Here is a 19,149-nt window from a genome sequence, read left to right as displayed (position 1 = left end):
TATTTGTATTACTAAGGCAAGGTTGGCCAAGGCATCGGGGAGTATCCCACTAATCTGTTTTCAGTTAGGTGTAGTGGGATCTTTTTTATTCGTCTGAGCTACTACCAACTCAAGCAAATGAGACTTTGGTTTAAGTCTTGTGAAAAGCATGGCCCACTTTTTGCTGCATGTGCCTACTATCAAGGCTCTGTTACCCATGCTCAGTCTCTTTAGTATTCCCCGGTGACGTCAAGAGCTATCTGGAGTGGGAGTCATAAGGGTCTCTCTCGGTCTCTGATATTTTAACTCTTCACCTGGCTGTGGGGGTGAGAATAACTTGAATCACTGTTGGTATAACAGTACACTTTATGGAGGTGAAGACTCCTGTGCACTTGGAATGAGGGCTACCATTGAAGCAGCTTGCTGGCTGAACATCCTCCTTGGGGGACAGTCTTGCAACACTAGCTGTCATCTGAGGGATTTTGACATATGGCCCTTGACTGTCCTCTTCCCTCTCTGGGTGGACAGCATCCATCCTCCCTGGCCAGCTTCTTGAATTTCCAAGCTGCTACTTTATTTGGACTCACCTTAGCTGTACTCTCCTTTCTTTATGTACACCGCTGGAGTTGCCCAAACAAGATGTACCAAGCGAATGGAGAACTACAGCAGTTATTCCTCGCACCACAAGTGTGGACCATCAATTGACCCCATAAGCTGCACACCTATTATTCTGACTAGTCTAGCCTAATATGCAAAGTCATGGTACAAATTATCATGGAAATTATCAGACATTGGCACCCTCTAGACACTGGACCTACCCAGGTTTGGTTTTGTCAAGGGAAGGTCATGCGTGCTTAACCTGGTAGACTTCTTTGAGAAGGTAACCAAGGGCAATGCATGAGGGGAAAATAGTCCATACAGCCCACAAAGATCTGACTAAGGCTATTGCCACAGCACTTCACTGTGGTATTGACAAATTCATCAAACTAGGCACAAGTCCGTACACAACTTTCTGGATTGCTAGCTGGTTCACAGGTAGGACGCAGGAAGTCATGATTCATGAGACCACCTCCACCAAGAGGCAGGTCACCAGCTGAGTACCACAGGGCTGCATGCTGGACTAATTTCTGTTTAGCCTTGACCTCTGAGAAGTAGATGCCAATGGCCTCTGGCTCACCAAGTTTGTAGGCTACAAATTGGGAGCTATCCTAATTTGCCCCCATGAAAAACATCCTGCAGAAGTGTCTATTGCAGACAAATGTCTGATGCCAAAGCCACGACTTAATGGAAATAAGTGCACTATAGTGCTTTTTTAGGAAAATGTCTACACAGGCAAATTATTTCATTGGCAAGACCCACCTAAATATTGACCCAGTAATTAGAGATCTGGGAACATGTGTAGACACAGTAATCTGGCCTTGACCAACATGTAGCAAGAAAAACCCCTTCTACATTTCCCATCTTTGAGTAACTCGTTTGGACCTGGATACCACATACCCTTATAAGTACCACTCTACTAGGCCCTTGTCAGACCCATCATGGAATGCAATGCCCCCTTCTAAATGTACCTGACTAGGCATATGCAACAGTTGGAACACCCCCACTCTGGTTTGTCATCAAAAGAATTATAGGCTAATAAAAGCTCTGGTGGTCGTTAGGTTCATAGGTGTATACTAGGCTAAGCCTGTCTTCTGTTTGCAGCATTATTACCCAGATGTTCCTCCCTCTCCATTTTAGAAGCCAAATGTAGATTATCAAGCTTCCTTTTTAAATTTCCCACAAGCAACATAAAAACCAAAATCCCAAGATGGGAAACCCACAGGGTGGCCAGAGAAGTCATTATTTTAAGTCCTATCTCCTTGGGCTATGTGTGCCATTAACCTTGGAAAGAGGACCAAAGCTAATTGCAGCAATCAAAATTTATTAATTTTGTTTGAGACCCCCCCCCCTCCCCCCCAGGACAGAAACTATTAATCAGACATCAAGCTTTATTCCAATAGAGATGATCCAGATAAAGTTGCTCTCTAGGCCACAGTTTTAAACCACCATAGGTAGAAAGGCCTTCTGTACACTTGGGGTTGCTGTCTGGAACCATCTTTTGAAATCAGGACACACAATATCCTCACAATGTTTGTATACATCAAAGCACCATCTCCTAAAGGAAGCAACTTGCATTTGTTTCAGAGAATTATTGGAAACTGTTGCTCACTTTAAATACCAAAAACTTAAGTGTACAGATAGTTGCTAATTTTACTTCCTATGACTTACAATGGATAGCCATTTATGTAGACAGTGCACCTGACGTTGCAATTTTCTTTATTCTATAAGCCGTTTACCTCAAGCTGTAAATATACCAAATATTTTACAGAACTCCTGAACCACTCTGTCTCTGTGTTTATAATGTCGTACATTGGCTATATCCTATGTTGACTTTAATGTTTGTAGTTTGTCATTTTGGCTTCGTTTTACTGCCAGCATGTTGGAGATCCATGCAGACATCCATATGCAAACAGGAGTGCTTGTATCTGTGTTAATGTAATGCGCTACATATATTGTACACATTTTATAGAAAGTGTGTATATAATCCTCCCATGTTTAAGTTTATAACCCAGTTTCCGTTATGTTGAAGGGAGTCGTGTATGATTGCGTATTATGTTTAACCTGCTTCTGTTAAAAGTTGGGACTGTTCTGGAGTAGATAGAGATGAGCTAATTATTTTAGGGGAGGGTGGGATGTGCAGGGTGAGCTCCATTTTAAGTATTTTTAAAATAGTTTTGTAAGGGACATAAAAAACTAGACAAAGTTGAGAGACACTTTAGTTTCGTTTGAAGAAACGCATCCAATTGGGACGTATAAGATTATATTGCACAGCATTTCTGTACTGAAGTAATATGCATCTTCCTGGTCAGAAGGGATTTGTCCCCCCGTTCCTTTCTGGACATCAACCTGTGAGCAATTCAGATGGCCCATTTATTGTAGTGGCTGACAGCTGATCACAAGGCTTTCAGCTACTATATATTCATGTGGCAGCCTGAGATGAACAAGCTCACAATACCACCAGAATGGACCCTGCAAGCTCCTGCATAAAGGTCATATTGTAGCCACCTTGCATGAAACTGCACCTTGGTTGGTACACATGTCTCAGCCTGCAGTGCTGCTTGTGGGGTTACCCAGCTTCCTGCTTGTTGTCTGTAGTGCAGTGGCTTTGAGCTGCTTTCCTGCCCCCCAGCATGGGTGAACAGGCAGACTGCTCACTCCTATCCTTGCTTGTCATTTCCTACAAGGTCTGAGTTTACAAGTTTCTTTTGGATTATTTGGGCAGTGTGCATTATTCATGCTTTGTAGAATTTGTTTGCCAGAATATTTCATATGTTGGATTAGAAAGTTTGTGTGGGCTTTAGTTTATTTTTTTTCGCTTACCAAAATCTTTTGTGCAGTTTAGCCCCTGTATTGCAGTCATTCTGTCAAATAATGAAATTTGGGTTGAAATGTTTATACTGGCTACCAAAGCAAGTCCAACTGTTGGAGGATAAGGAATGTAAATGGATAGTTTTTTTTAATACTGTGAATTTGATTTGCTTGTAAAGCAGACGGAAGCATCCTACATACAAAGATGTAGTGAAAGGGTTCTGGAAGGCTTGGGTTTAACTATTGGCCTGCTTGGTCAGTACTTAATTACCGAAGTTTCCTGTTGATGAATGACTCCGTAATCATTCAGACTTGATTGCACAGGTATTTGCTGAACACAACGTATTGTGCACCTTTAACATTTCTTCTCCTTTGCTGGGATTGAGCATATTTGTGCAGTTTATTTTGGACAGAAAACTGATTTTCCATTTCAGAATTGTTGCATTAAAATACCGTAAGACCATTCCTTCTCATTGTAAAATCAGATCTGTTGGCCTTTCCCCAAAATTTATTTGGGTTTGATTTCTACTTCTAAAGTGCACCTTTAAATCATTTCTTTCCAGTGGCGTGCTTTCTGTCCTCTTGAAAGCTGTCTATGTTCTGTCTATTTCCAAACCGTTCTAGCTGTAGCAGTGACTTTTGACCTATTACCATGTAGTTTGTCTTTGCTAAAATTTGAGAAGGGTCAAACGACATGGTTGAAATGTAGATATTGAAGCATATGGCCTCCAGTAGCCACAACCTTGGATTTAGGAATGAGCATGAATGCTTTTAATGGCTCTTCTCTCTGGAACTGATGCTTTATCCCATGTAGTCAATGCAAGGAGCTTTGTGTTTGCTGTTCATTCATCTCTCAAAGGCATTTGATTTTGTTGGTCACTCTTAATCAAAGAACGTGGCTTTTATAGCCTAAACTGCTGCTATAAACTGGTTCTGTGATCACCTGTATGGCTGACTGTAAAATTATCACCACATAAAAGCACAAAACCAACCCTCAAAAGTTCAGGGCCACTAAAAACAGTATTCTCCAACCAGGTAAATCACAGATTTCTCATTCAAATGTAGATACCACCTCCATAAACACAGCAGCCCAATTCAGTGAGTTCTTCACAAATTCTGTACCAAAGCTATCAACAGACCCACACTCCTCTATCCCCCACTATACTACATAACCCATCAAATAACCCTAACTCCTTCAACCATCTGTAGACACCTAATTCAGCTTAAAACCCACCACCCTAGCCGTAGACAAACTACCTGCCAAATTCCTACAAATAGCTGCCAAAGCCACTTCCTACACATTATCAATCATAAACAGATTAATCTTTAAAAAAGTGCCACTTCTCTGGAAAATCTCCTATATTATACCAATACATAAAGCTGGCACTTCTACTGACCTTACTGTTGCCCTATAGCTATACTTTCCCTACTGGCTAAAATACTGGAAAAATATATCCACACCCAGATCCTAACTCCTCTCTCTCAAACAATCTTGCTTGACACTCACCATGGATTCTGATCCAACCATAGTACTGCCACAGCACTCATTCATTTGTGTAACGTAGTAAATATGCAATCCAACAATGGTCAACTAGTGTCTGCAGTTTTCCTTGACTTATCAAAGGTGTTGATAGTCTCCCATACAAAACTTCTAACATCACCATCAGAATTAAAACAAACTACCCCCACTACTATGGTTTCAAGACTACCTCCCCCAATGCCAACAAGCTGTTCAGTGGAAAAATCCCCCCTTCTTCCTGTGAAACTAGGAGTACCACAAGGATCAATCCTAGGACCCCTACTTTTCACTATATTTACAAATATTTTTCACAAAGCCACCCCTTTAGCAAACTTGGTTCAATATGCTGGCGACTCCATCTTAATCTGCTTTGCCCTCACCCTCCAACAACTTCACATTAACACCCAAGAAGCATTGAAACCTGGCTATCAAACTCCCAGCTAGTACTAAATCCTAAAAGGTCCCACCTTATGCACTTCCATCCCCCCAAAGCAACAGTACCTACTCCCCCATGCTCTATTTCTGCGTCAGATAATACTCCTATCTCCCGGTCACACAAACCAAATTACTAGGGGTCATCATTGACAATAATATGAAATTTGACAAAGGTATAGCTCAAACGATAGTCCACAAAATACTAGGCACTCTTTACAGATGTAAAAACTTCCTAACCAGCAACAGTAAAGTTACCCTCGCTCATGCCCATCTTCTGTCTACCTTACTGTATGTGTCACCTGCCCTAATTGATCTAAACAGCAATTTTAAACAAGCTATCAGTATACTACAACAAAATAGAAAATTTACCACAAACAACTTCTACAGCACCTACCACTGTCAAGCCCTAAAACAGCTCCTGGCTGGAATTCCCAATCACCTTGGCCCTAAGCCAACTTATTCTAGCTCACCAAGTACTGTACCAGCCTGATAAAACTCCAGCCTTACAAAACCTGATTACTCTGTACTCCAATAACTAAGAACTAAGATCCACTAACAAGGCATTAATCTTAATCTCCAAAATCCAGTACAGCTCTGGTGACTCCCTGTATTGTAGTAACATTGCCAAGACGTGGAACTCCCTACCACTAGAAAGCAGGTTACAATCTAACATAACCATCTTCAAAAAACAGCTTACTTCCCACCTCAACAACTCATGCCTAGCACCTGGCTGACCCGTTCAAATTCCTTCCCCTAACCATTATCTGACGTCGTCTTAAACTCCCACAGATGCACTATATCTTATGCTTTAGATACCAACTCAGCTGCCTGCTCCCCTCTGCCCCTTCCCAAACCCACTAACTCTCCCCTAGCTTAAGCTGAAAAACCTTCCTCCTCATAGACAAACTGGTTACTACTTTGTCTACTTTTATCTTCTTCACTTTTTCAAGATTATCCCTACTAAACTGATTGTACATACTATCATACGTTGCTCCCCGCTTTACTTTTTAATTGCAGGTCAAACCACTATGCTTATGTAAACATTTTGTGTATGATCATACAACCATTTGTTAGAATCTGCTATATCTTGTAATTCTATGTTTAAACCGCAATGCACATGTAAATATTTTATGTATAGTATTTTTAACAACTATTCTGGAGCTTTTCTCCTTGGGTCTCTGCTGAAAACAGACATCTATGTCTAGTCAGATCTCCCAGGTAAGCAAATGTTAAACAGAAGTCCCTGAACCCAGTATTGTGTGGTGCTCCATATGGCTCTGTATTTAAGACTGCTGTTTGTGTTGCACACTAATAGTCATTTACACATCTGGAGTATTACTGGCCCTGAAGTTGGACCTTCGAAATCTGTGGAGTTCATAAAATACTGTGGGGTTGTTCTAGTCTCATACCTCACTGTTATCAATAGTTAGGAATAAAGCAACATCTATGCTCAATAAATGTAAGATTTTTGACTTTTCAGAATTGCATTTGACTATGGAGTAGTACAAACGTTACTCCTTTGCCATCACTGGCTCAGCCCCATCTCTGGTCAAAAAAAAAAAAATACAAAGTTTGCATAATTAAATCTGGGACTGGTTGAAGGGTCTGCCACTGCCTTGCCTAAATTTTTATCATTGTCACAGGACAAAATTCTGTTTGGACAGCTGCAGTGCTTTTACATAGACATGTTTCCATCAAATAGTGCTCAGATCTTCCATCTAGTGCAGCCTCTATCGATTTTACTTTGTTCCACATATGTCGAACTCTGTAACATGCACCCTTTATCAGCCCCCTTGTATTTTAATCTGGTTGAAGTAAATCTGTCTATAGTAGCACAAGGTGAATATATGTGCATTTCTTCTTGAATATCTGCTTATTGAATGTTTTATCTGCATGACTGCATTCCCTGTTGCTTTTCTGCCATGAGTAGTTTTGTTATGCATATAGTTGCCAGTTTATCTTTCACTGAACTCTGTTTTAGGTCTGTTACTGTTGTACTAACTGAAAATGGTTCCTAGTTGGTGTATTTCTCCAACCTGCTTTAAAAAAAATGTAGAAAGTTTAGATGAGACTGTAGGCAGACTGGGAAGAGTGGAGAAAATGAGGAGCAAATATCTAAGGACTTGGAGAAGGTGGTTCATAGGTTCATAGGTTCTTACTAGGCTATCTGCCCTAGGGCATTTATAAGCCTAGCCAGAGTGTGTTTGGCTTTCGCCACCCATTTTAAATTAATTTTGATATGCCCTTTTTCGAGGTTAGTATACTGTGACTCTAACAGTGACACAGAAGTGATACCCGGGGTAAACCTACGATCCCCCATCCACTCATCAAGATTCCTCTTTAAGAGAGTCAATGAGGGACTCTGCCTAACCTGGACTGGGATTTTATTCCAGAGTGAAGGGAGCCTCTGGGTTATGAATCTGTCCCTCCAGCATGTCCTATTTATTTCAGTGCTGAGATTAAAGTCTCTCGAGCGCGTAGCTCGATGGGATTTGGATTTTCTGAGGTGCAGCATGTCCATTAATTCTGGGTTGGACATGGCTTTATACTTCAGGCACAGATCGCCTCTGAGCAGGCGGTATGCCACTGAGTAGAGCTGGAGTTTCTTTAACCGGGCAGCATATGGCATCTGTTTGAGCCCTTTGATCCTCTTGGTGAGGTACTTTTGGGGTCTTTCCAGTTGCTGCAGGTGTCTGGTAAGGTACATCCCAAAAGGGGCATTGTACTCAATTATGGGCCTGATGAGGGATGAGTAGAGAGGCACGATGACCTCCCCTGATCTAGATGTGAATCCCTTCATGATTAGGTGGGTTATATAAAATGTTTTTCTAACCACTTTGGCCACGTGATTGTCAAATGAGAGATTGCTATCAACTTGGGTCCCCAGGTCCCTAATTACTTCTTCTGTACTTAATGGATTACCACCTATGTGGTGATTTCTGGGCACTTTGTTTTTGCCAAAGGGGATGGACTATATACTTTTTGGCGTTTAGCTTGAGGCCATGGCTCTGGCACCAGTTGTCTGTTTCTATGAGGCCCTTTTGGAGGATGCTTGTGTCGGCTGGAGAGTCTATTATAGCGCCCAGTTTGCAGTCATCTGCGAACTTGGTCAGCCACAGTCCTTCCGTGTTGGCCTGTACCTCCGAGAAATATATACTGAACAGGAGAGGTCCCAGGACTGTGCCTTGTGGGACGCCACTTGTAACTGGTTTGGAGTCTGACATGGCTCCAGCAATTCTAACCATGTGGGTTCTGTCCTTGAGCCAGTTTGCAACCCATCTAGTGACGTAGGGGTTTATATTTAAGCTGGTGAGCTTATCTATAATGCCCGAGTGGGATATTGCATCGAAGGCTTTTGCGAGGTCCAGGCAGGCTGTGTGGACCACCTTCCCCTCGTCAATGGCCTTGGTGACGGTTTCAAAGAAATCGACCAGGTTTAAGAGGCAGGATCTGCCCTTAACAAAGCCGAACTGGGTAGGATCCAGTGTCTGTAGGTCCCCAGTATCTTTTTTTATGAGGTCCATGATGATCCTTTCCATAGCTTTGCAGACCAAGCTAGTCAGGCTTATGGGGCAATAGTTTCCAGGATCCATTGAGGCACCACCTTTGTGGAGAGAGACCACTGTTGCTGTACGCCACTCTTTGGGTACATATCCTGTGGTAAGGCTGAGATTGAACAGTAGTTTTATGTTTGGGTTTAGCTCTTCTTGGAGTTCATGTAGGACGCAGCCCGGGACACAGTCTGGTCCCATTGATGCTGTGTTTTTTGCTTTGGAGAGGGCGGCTCTTACCTGAGCATCTGAGATGTCAGAGGGGCAGCATTCTGCTGGGATAGATATTTGCCCTTTTGGTGGGGGAGGGGGGGGGAGAAGTTTGCGCTGAACCTGTCAGCTAGGATGTTGGCAATGTCTGTGGGTTCGGTGTATTTTTTGTCATTTTGGACTAATTCTGAGCATATCTGGGAATTCCCACCCAGGTTCCTAACATAACTAAAAGCCTTGTGATTATCCTTAGTGTCCTGTGCAATTTTTCTCTCGAAGCTGGCCTTAGACAATTTTATGAGTGCCCGTAGTTTTGTGCTTCACATACTAAGGCAGCACTGGTATGTGGACTTGTAAGGCTTGGGGGTAAGTAGTGAAAATGTCCGGCATAAAGTCTTTGGAGGAGGTGCATTGTGTAAGCTGGGGAGAAGTCTGAGTAAAATGAGATCAGGAGGGGATTTAGGCCAAGCTGCAAGTAGGAACTATTATAAGAGAAGACTGTCGTGGACATCAGAAACAAGGTAAATGACTAGGTACCAGTTAGATACTGAGGATGCATTAATGCACAGGGTGCTGATGGTCTTTGTTGTAACACAGGCATATGCTTCTGTAGCAGTATGAGATGATGTATCATGTTGCTCCCATAAGGAACCTAGGAAGCACTTGCATTTTCCAGTCATTGGCTGCTTTTGTGTTTGGGAGCTAGGGATAAGGCTGTTTAATTATGCTTTTGTGGTAATCACGACCCTAGATACAGTTCTCTTTTGTGTACTGTACTGATGGTTGTATTCCGAACACAAACCCATTCTACTTGTTTCTGCAGTATCCTGACCTGCTGCTGCTACAAGATCTTGGAAAATTCTTCAATTGGCCATGTGAAGTGCAGACCAACCAGGGATGCAGTGGCCCATTTGCTGGGCATTATGGTGAAGCGCTACAACCATATGCTGGGTAAGTTTTATATTGGCTGTTGTATTGTCAGAATGCGCTGTTATGCTTACTTTTCTGGTATTATCACTGCAGTTTATAGGCAACTTATACTGCTCAATTACTTTTGTACACCATTTTCTTTGCTCTGCTCACATGTTTCCTGTTGTCTTTCTGAATTGCTTAGCCTTGCTGCATCATTCTAGGAGAACCAGATGATAACCCTGTGGTCACAACTAAACTATCCTGAACTATAGCCTTTGTGCTGATCAGTAATCGCGTACTCGTGTGTTGTGCAGTGATGTCAGACAACTGTTGTGATGATTGAGCCAAGCTAAGTTATTTCCATTAGCTTGCACAATATTTCTTCAGTTACATGAGCTGGACCACTGTGCCCTTTTTCAGTTACAATATCCATGTAGTAAGATAAAAGCTAAAACATGTTTAAGAAAGTTTACTTTACATGACAGCATTAGGTGAGCTTAGGCAAGAGGGATATGAGTAATCTTGATACATGGTACTGCCTTGATCAGTTAATGGCATCCTGCAGTCCTGCTTTCAGCTAAACAAATAAATTGCAGTTGTATATGTTGCAGCACACAAGGTGTTAAGCTCAATGCAATCCCAAATTTGGAAGAATTAATGTTCAGTGTGAACTTGCACTGCATGTGAACTGTATTTCTCCTAAAGGATACAATAACAAATTGTTTTGACCCAAGAGGTTCTGATGAAACAAAGGCATGCATAGTTTGTCATTTTGTATGTACGTTTTCTTGTGAAAATCGATGTGCGTCTGTATGTAGCCTGTACTCATTTCAGAGGGACAACATTTAATCTTTTTTGGTCACAAAGGTAGTAGAATGAAAAAACGCACTTGCAGATTGTAGCGATGGACTACTAGTCAAATTTAGCTGCGTCTTTGAAGAGTGTTTTAGAATGTGCTGGGAACCTTTTGTGAAGGGAAGAACCAAGTCCATCCTGATCCCAAGGGAAGAAAAAATTCACCTGTCATAATTATGTAATGGTCCAGGGCCATCATCAACACATCCATTTGCATTCCTCTGACCTTTGAGTTGAGGCGTACAGCAGGTGATGTTTTGGAGATTAAAACAATTTCCCAATACTGGCATGGTAGTGCAGCAGGGGTGGGGTGGAGGGGTGCTGCATTCCTTGAGTCTGCCTTCCTTCAGATATGAAGTTATACCAAAACCCCATATCTGCCTGAGTTGGCGGTAGTCCGTTGGATGTAAAAGATCCCAGAGCACCTATTGGAGTACTGAGAAATTCCCCAGTGCCCTGGTCATATTTCTCCTAGCCAGTATGAATATTACCTGGAGTCTTCCCTGAAGAGAGGCTATTGACCTAGTGGAACTAGCCTGGTCAACAAAATATAAATAACTGTTGAGCAGCATATTGTTAATCTCTAGAGAAATGGGGTTAGTGGTACTTTACGGAACATGGACAGGTGCTGGAGGCTGGCAAGCTTTCTGCACTGAGCAGACTTGAACCTGTGGTACGAGTTCAGTAGGTTGAAGAGAATGGACACTGATAGTTTAGTTCTGTTGAACTTCAAGTGGATTTATTTAAATGTATTTAATGCAAGCTTTGGTTATATTGCATTGAGTGATGCCTAATTATGTTGTCTAGAATAATTAACTGGAGCAGAGGCTTGCCTAATTGTTCCTAAGGAGTTCATTTCAAATGAGTCTTTCACTGCGTAACAGAGTCTTCCTTGAGATTTGAATTTTTAGAAAAGCTTTTTTACAAATGCCTTTAACAAGCTGCTAGCTGTGACTTGAAATGACTTTATTACAAAATGCTACTCCTTGAGATAATGTGACCTGTGTCCTCTGGAAAAACCTTCAGAGTTTTACAAAAAGGTTATTATAAAAGCCATTTCTAGATTTTTCCCTAAAGATTCTTTTATCACAGGTTTTAATTAGTTGCATTACCTACCATATTTATAAATTTAAGAAAGTAAGATTCTTTCATTGTCTGTAGCTTGGGCGTTGCTTAGAAAGATTGAGGACCTTTCATAAAGACCAGCAACAACACTCTATTTGATAAATGCATGCTGCAAAAATGTCTTCAAATTGGACCTAATGAACTGAATCAAACATGGTTACACCTGTAGGAGTAGTAACCCTTCCTAAAAAGCTGTTAAGGCAATCTCTACCAAAGATTTGGCAACAACTTTAAGTGTTTGCTTGAGAGAGGATATTTTAGCAGCTGCTTTTTGATCTGATGTGCATACATTATGCAACTTGCAATAAAGATTTAGTAACCGCTCCCTGAGGAGGGCCAGATTGACAGAAATGTCTTTCAGATGTTTTTGGCTGATTGCTCCTCTCTTGAAGATAGGTGGTTAATGTTTGGACTCTATTTTCACTGATCAACTACAAAAGACTTCTCAAAGTAAGCTACAGAGATGTATATAAGCTAAGAGCCATGTCTCTCCCATTCACCTTAAGTTTTTTCTCTGAATCCTGGTTTAGTTATGGATTAATATTGATCTTAAAATCTGACTAAAGTGAAGATGTTTCTGTGAAGGATTACGCAAACTGTGATAGAGCTGGGTAAGACAGTATGGTGCCAACCTTAGGGGTGTCTAACATCAGAAGGTGCTGGTCGTGAAATAACAGAAATCTAGACCCTGGTTAATGCCTGTGTTGTAAATTGTGATTAATAAGGATATAGTGCAAAGGGTTTCCTCTAAGGTCAGCTCTTAATCAGTTTGTCATTTTTGTTTTATTCGATCTTCAGCTCTCACTCAAATGCATTTATGTTAAAGGCAGTTAATTTATTTTTAAGAATTTGTGTATTTGTTTGAAGGGCAGAAGCTTTTTTTTTTCTCATGTATGCTCTCAGTATTTGCACTTCATGATTAAATAATGACTGTATTTGTGTTTGGTTAGCAAATGATCTTGATAGCGAAATCCATCAAAGGCTTGAGAAACCCAGCAAAGCTATTTAAAATATGAAATAGCTTTATTTTCAGCTACAGTTTTTTGTTGAAACAGTGTACTTAAAGCTACAAATCCGTGATACAGAGCCTGCACAAATAGGAAAAGTGGGATTTTGAAGTAATATTTTTGGACTTGAGACTGATTCTTTGAGTGGTAGGAAATGTTCATTCACCTATCCAGCATGTGTGAGGAATATGGAAATCTGTTTAAAAAAAGAGGTCCCTGTCTTTTTCAGACTTCCTCACCTTGAGGAATAACATTAATACATAACCCATACCCCCCCATTGTACCAACTACAGTTTCACTGCCAGGTGGAAAGTCATTTAGTCTACCTCTCTGTTGGACTACAATGTCAGTGTTGTGCCAATGACTTCTTCCACCTAGGGTCCTTAATGAAGGTAAGGGGTATTGAACCTACTGTGTATTTACTGGACAAGGGCACACTTCTATAACTGACTGCATGCCATTCCCCTTCTAGTAGAAGTTATTCCATTTATGGCACTACAAGTGCCTTTCATGTTGACACATCTCTTCTTGAAATTGACCATTTTCCTCCATGATTTTTATTATACATGCTAGTGTCTTGGGCACCCTTCATTGGGAGTGGCTTCAGTCCCACAATGGTGTCTTTTTATAAGCAGCCCTATGAAGAGGGACATGACTTTTAGAAGCAGTGGAGGTGTTACATACTGAATATCAAACCTCTTGCCTGAAAAATTCTGAACCAGCTGTAGTTGACTGCTTCATTGTTTTTAACACAATTGTGCTTTTTAGATCCCCATGTTAGGGCTGCTGAATTCTTGACTTGGAGATTGCGCACACAGTAATGCTGGGATTTGTTACTGGTGCTGAGCTGTTCATATTCTTTCCTGTTTGCAGTTGCATATGATCTTCAGAAGTACACTTTGGCAGCTGATGTAGCCTGAGCTCCCAGACACTTTGATGCAACCTATTGGTGGCGGACTGTTGGACAAAACAGGACTGTTCTTGTTGCTGGACTCTTTTTCTGCAGTGTGATTGGTTGAGCCTACCAGACATTTTATCACTGTTGCTTGAAATCCATGCATTTGCTGATTCCCCCCCTTGCAGATTCGTTGCACAAGTTCCTTTAGAGTTTCATGGTCCCCTTCTGCTTGGTAATATTTGAACTGATTTCTTTGTTTTTATCTGTGTTGAGGCTTACTGTTGCCTGTAGCCCATCCACCCAGACTTGCTATCTGGTACTGCAGGAGAGCCACCTTGCTTGAGGTTTTTTGTTTTATCGAGATTAGAATATATACTGTTCATGCATTTTTGAAGGAGTTTTAACAAATGAGTTATTTATTTTTTTTTGTTTTAAGCCTAATTTTTAACTTTCATACTTGTGATGCCTTTTCAAGAACTTTAGTACTGCAATTGTACAGATTTTTAGCAAAAGGTGATGCGCAAATTTGTTGCTCCCCATGCAGTACAAAATAGCAATGCCATAGTTCGTAAGGTGGAGTCTGTAAGATGTGTATTTCAAAGATCTTGCATCAGTTAACAGTAGGGGTTGAAGTCACAGGCCCCTGATGCCTTTAAAATTCTCAGACTCAAAGCTCTGTAGCTCCCATAATGCACCATACCTTCCCTTCCATACAGGTTTTTTTCCTGCATTCCTGCAAGCTTGTTTTATCTTTAATTAGTTGCCTTTTTGTTAAGCCTTGCTGAAAAATATTAATTTCATCAAGCAGCATAGATCTTTCCTTTTTACAAATTTTAGTAGGTATTTGTAAACTTGGGCTAGTTTTTTGCCTCTTCCTTCTTGCTCTAGTTATCTTGCCGTTTTGATTGCTGTACACTTCAGTCGGCAGTGTGTTTTATTGGGTAACGCTACCTTGATTTTTCTTTCCTTTTTGTTGATCAGTTTAGCCATTTTAGTGGGCATCTGAGAGAGAAAGAGGCGGGTTTTAGGAAGTTTGAAATGCAGACAATTGTATTCCTCTTTAGGATATTTATTGTTTGAGTGGAGTGTTTGGTTTTTAGATTCATGGATATTGACTGATATTTGCACAGGAAATAAAGTGATGCTCAAAGGGGGATTTATACCAATTCTTAAAGTCAAGGACTGAAGCAGATGATTCTGTGTTAGAAAGAAAACTTTCCTCCCCTAATGGTAAGGACCTCAGGGTGGCTATTTCTTAAGCTGGGATAAATAAATCTAGTGCTACTGCTGTTTAGCTGCAGGTTATGGTAGTGGACAGTCAACCATTCAGAGTAACCAATTTCTCCAATGAAAAGGCACTGTTGGTATCTAGAAGATAACCTTTCCTCAACGAGTGTTCCTTCAGGTCCCTCCACACTGCCTCCATCTATGCTGATTTAGGGCAGTATGATGATGAAGACCATAGGTCAACTTGTTACAACCTCTATTGTATAAGGTTGGAAGAGAAGGTTCTCTTTGTGTTCCTTCCTTGGGTCCATTTTGAAACCATTAGGCATACTGTCGACTTCAGTGCTGGCACAATTGTTTAGCTTGTTCCTTCAGTGTCAACATTACCTTCTGCACCAGTGAGTTTAGCACCAAATTGCCTGAAGCCAAAAGTTGCTATGGACCAGATATTCTGCTGGTTAGTGCTCTAATATATTTCAGGCCACTATTGGTGTTGACCATTTCAGTGTTTGAGTTTTCAGTAATAAATCTATCTTTATTGTCTGCATTGGTACCTGAGGCCTGATCAGTGCAACTCTACTTATGCTTTTGGTCTTGAGCGTATCTTGACCCTAGCTTTCTTTGGTGCAGAGCCCTACTGCATCAATAGCAAAGTGTGTGGAAATGTTGCAGATGCAGCCTTCTGGGTTGATGTATACACCACTCCTTGGCATAACTTAGTCCATTGTCATGGTTCCTTTATCCTTGCCCTGGTGTGGCAGATGAATGAAAAGCCTGTGCAATGACAGAAGTATCTGATTCAGATTCCTCCTCTTTGCATATTCATGGCAGTTAGCCCAGAGGATTAAGGATATAAGCTGTGAACAAGCTCATTCCTGTGATCAAGGACTTTATTCCTATAACCTTAGTTTCCCTGCTGTGTAACCTTGTGCAAATTACTTAAGGTGGACATTACTTTTGGGCGTTTGAGAAGTTTTGCTAGGCTCCCTAATGGGCTACTGGGATTGACTATGAATATGAAGCTTTCCTGGGTGTCCTCAGAAAGATGAAGCGAAGGTGAAAGCACTTGCAACTCCCTTATGGAGTCCCCTATCCCAGATAACTCTTTAGTGTTGGAGGCTTACCAGGTATCCGTTCCTGATACCAACATTTGGGGAGTTGAAGTGGTAATCTAAGCCAACTAAACAAGTCTACCTTGGAGAACAGGTCACATGTGAGGTTTTCTGGTCTGCCCCACCCACCTCTTGTGGTTTTCCCTGCTAACCACTTGGTGGCTCTGCAGAGATTTTAGCAAGAACCAGGCATGGTCATGTGCTTAGTAGACCAATGAAGCACTGGGAGTGTTGAAGTAATGCGGACTCCATAGGTTGGTACTAGGCTATCAGCCCTAGGGCCTATACAAGCCTAGCCATAACAATTCCCTGGCTATTTCTTCCCACACTATTTACTTCCCTGGACCCCTGTCTAGCAGGACGACTGACGTGATCCCCGGGGTGAATTTCCTTTCTCCCATCCAATCGTCAAAGTTCCTTTTGAAGAGGGCCAAAGAGGCACTCTGACATGTATGGGCAATCTATTCCAGAGTCTGGGGAATCTCTGGGTCAGGAACCTTTCCCTCCAGCATGTTTTGTTTATTGTGATGACTAGGTTTAGATCCCTGGAGCGTGTGGCTCTGAGGGATTGGGATTTCTTTAAGTGTAGCATGTCCAACAGCTCTGGGTTTGACATGGCCTTGTATGTTAAGCAGAGATTGCCTCTGAGTAGATGATATGCGACAGTATAGCTGGAGTTTTTTAAGGCAGTCAGCATAGGGCATCTGCTTTAGGCCTGTGATTCTTTTAGTGAGGTATTTCTGCGGCCTTTCCAGTTGCAGATGTCTTGAGAGGTACATACCAAACAGGGCGTTTTATTCAATAATAGGTCTAATGAGGGATGAGTACAGTGGGACAATGACCTCCTTTTTTCTGGATGAAAAGCCCTTGGTGATGAGGTGTGCCACATAGAAGGATTTCCTGATTGTTGTGACGATGTGGTTATCGAAGGTGCGCCCACTGTCCACTTGTGTCCCTAAGTCTCTTATCACACTTTTGGTGTTTAGTGTACTGCCACCTATATGGTAATTCACGGATACATGTTTTTTCCCAAAGGGGATAACTATACATCTCTTGGCATTGAGCTTGAGCCCATGGCTCTGGCGCCAAGCATCTGTTTCTGTAAGGCCCTTTTGTAGAGTATCCACATTATTTGGGGATTCAATAATGGCTCCCAGTTTGCAGTCATCTGCAAACTTTGTTAGCCAGAGTCCATTAGTGTTAGCCTGTACTTCAGAGAAGTAGATACCAAACAAGAGCGGTCCCAGGACTGAACCCTGAGGCGGACTATGTAGTCATTCCTACTGCCCAACAGAAAGAGACCTCCACAGATGAGGATGTTTGACAGACTGCTTTGGTAAGCTCATGTATGCATTGGATACTTTCTCTTTGAGACCTCTATTATGGATGTAAATGGTCCATTTTCATTGTGACTTGGTAGAGAGAACTCTAGATGCTTGAAGACCTTTACTTATGGGAAGTTGTGTTGCCACCTGGGGGACTAACTAGCTAAGTGAATGTTGGCAATCTTTCCCTGCAACTGCTGTATAATGTGATGGATAGAGCAGTCCAGGCACCTGAGTCAGGTGTTTCTGTGTGATTCCATTCCTGGCTCTGTTTGGTCCACAAGTGAAAGCCAAGATGCAAAAGAGCAAGCAGGCAGGGAAGATGCTGACGGGTGTTAACCTCATAGAATATTTTCTCAAAATCAATGAATGTGTGAAACTTGTGCTTTATGGAGGACTGCTTTCATTTGAGCAGTGCACTGCTAGAAATCCAATGCAGCTGTATGAAGTTTCTAAAACGCACACCATCCAAGAAGCAGAGTTCATCCATGGAATAGGAGATGGTCTTTTGTCCTAGGGGTAATTTGCAAAGACATGGTCTTTTGTCCTAGGGGTAATTTGCAAAGGCACATCAGAGGCACTTTGTGTCAAATCCTCCCAGAAGGGCAGGCTTACATGCGAGAGAGATGGATTGTGGAGCTATTTTCCTGAGATTGCATCATTTTATTCAAATCCCCCCAGGGTCCTTCCAAACATCCTGCCCCATCAAAATGGTGTGACCAGGCTAAAGACCCAAGAATGGGTCTGAGTTTTGTTCAGTACTCTAGCTTTCAAAAATATGAAGGACCTCAGGCCTATTTTGGAACAAGTGGTTGTAATTTCTATGTAAAGAAGTTCTGTATAGTTGTGCAGTTAACACTTCCCTTTTTAGAACAGGGAAATTGGATGTGCTGTTTAGACCTTGAGGATGCTTACCTACACAAAAACTTAAAGGCATCCAGAACATTCTTGCAGTACAACATGAAAACCAACAAATACTTGTTCAGAGCCCTCTTGATGACTTTTTCACACTCACCAGGATGTTTAGCAAATGTATAGTGGCTGTTGCAGCTCGTATCAGGCTGACAGATGCCCATACAATTTTCTTGACATGGGGCTCAAAGCAGCCTCAACAAGTTGCTGATTGAAAGTGTGGGGTTATATCTGCGCTAGTTGTTTTGGTCCTGGGGGAGCTATGTGAATACTGAAACTGAAGTTGAGATGGAACGTTGGCAAGTACATATCTTCATCGGTTGTCACCAAGACAAAGATTTACATTGCCACTCTGGCAGAGGACAGAATTTTGAAACTTGAAACTTCAGGCGGGTATTCACTATCGTATAAACATACCAACAATAAATACTGGCAAGGTTCGCGGTCATGTAAGACTGACTTTCTTCACTCTTCAATTTGCCATAAGCGTTCTTCGTTTGGTAGTCAGAATATAGTGATTTCAAAATCTGCATTCAGTCTTCCAAGTGGTATACATTTTGGGCTTTTTAGACCGTCTGCAAGAAACCACCATATCAAAAGCAGCTCTCGGGGAAGTCCCTTTACATCAGTGACTGACCGTCACTGTAGACACTTATGCCCTGGTGCAGATACTG

The 19,149-nt window shown here is 41.7% G+C and overlaps 1 protein-coding gene across 1 annotated transcript in view; it reads left to right on the top strand.

Annotated features, from left to right (window-relative positions):
* Nucleotides 1–19,149, top strand: part of NCAPD2 (non-SMC condensin I complex subunit D2) — a 1,714,408-nt gene that overhangs the window by 287,051 nt on the left and 1,408,208 nt on the right. The window contains exon 7 of the mRNA XM_044079588.1: nt 9,926–10,053. Within this exon, the coding sequence (XP_043935523.1) occupies nt 9,926–10,053 (128 nt within the window). The remainder of the gene's footprint in view (nt 1–9,925; nt 10,054–19,149) is intronic.

The sequence above is a fragment of the Protopterus annectens genome, chromosome 8.part0, assembly GCF_019279795.1.
Source record: "Protopterus annectens isolate FY-2018-M chromosome 8.part0, PAN1.0, whole genome shotgun sequence".
Taxonomy (NCBI): Eukaryota; Metazoa; Chordata; order Ceratodontiformes; family Protopteridae; genus Protopterus; species Protopterus annectens.
Note: the sequence above shows the minus strand (reverse complement) of the source record. Positions and strands in the feature narration are given on the sequence as shown.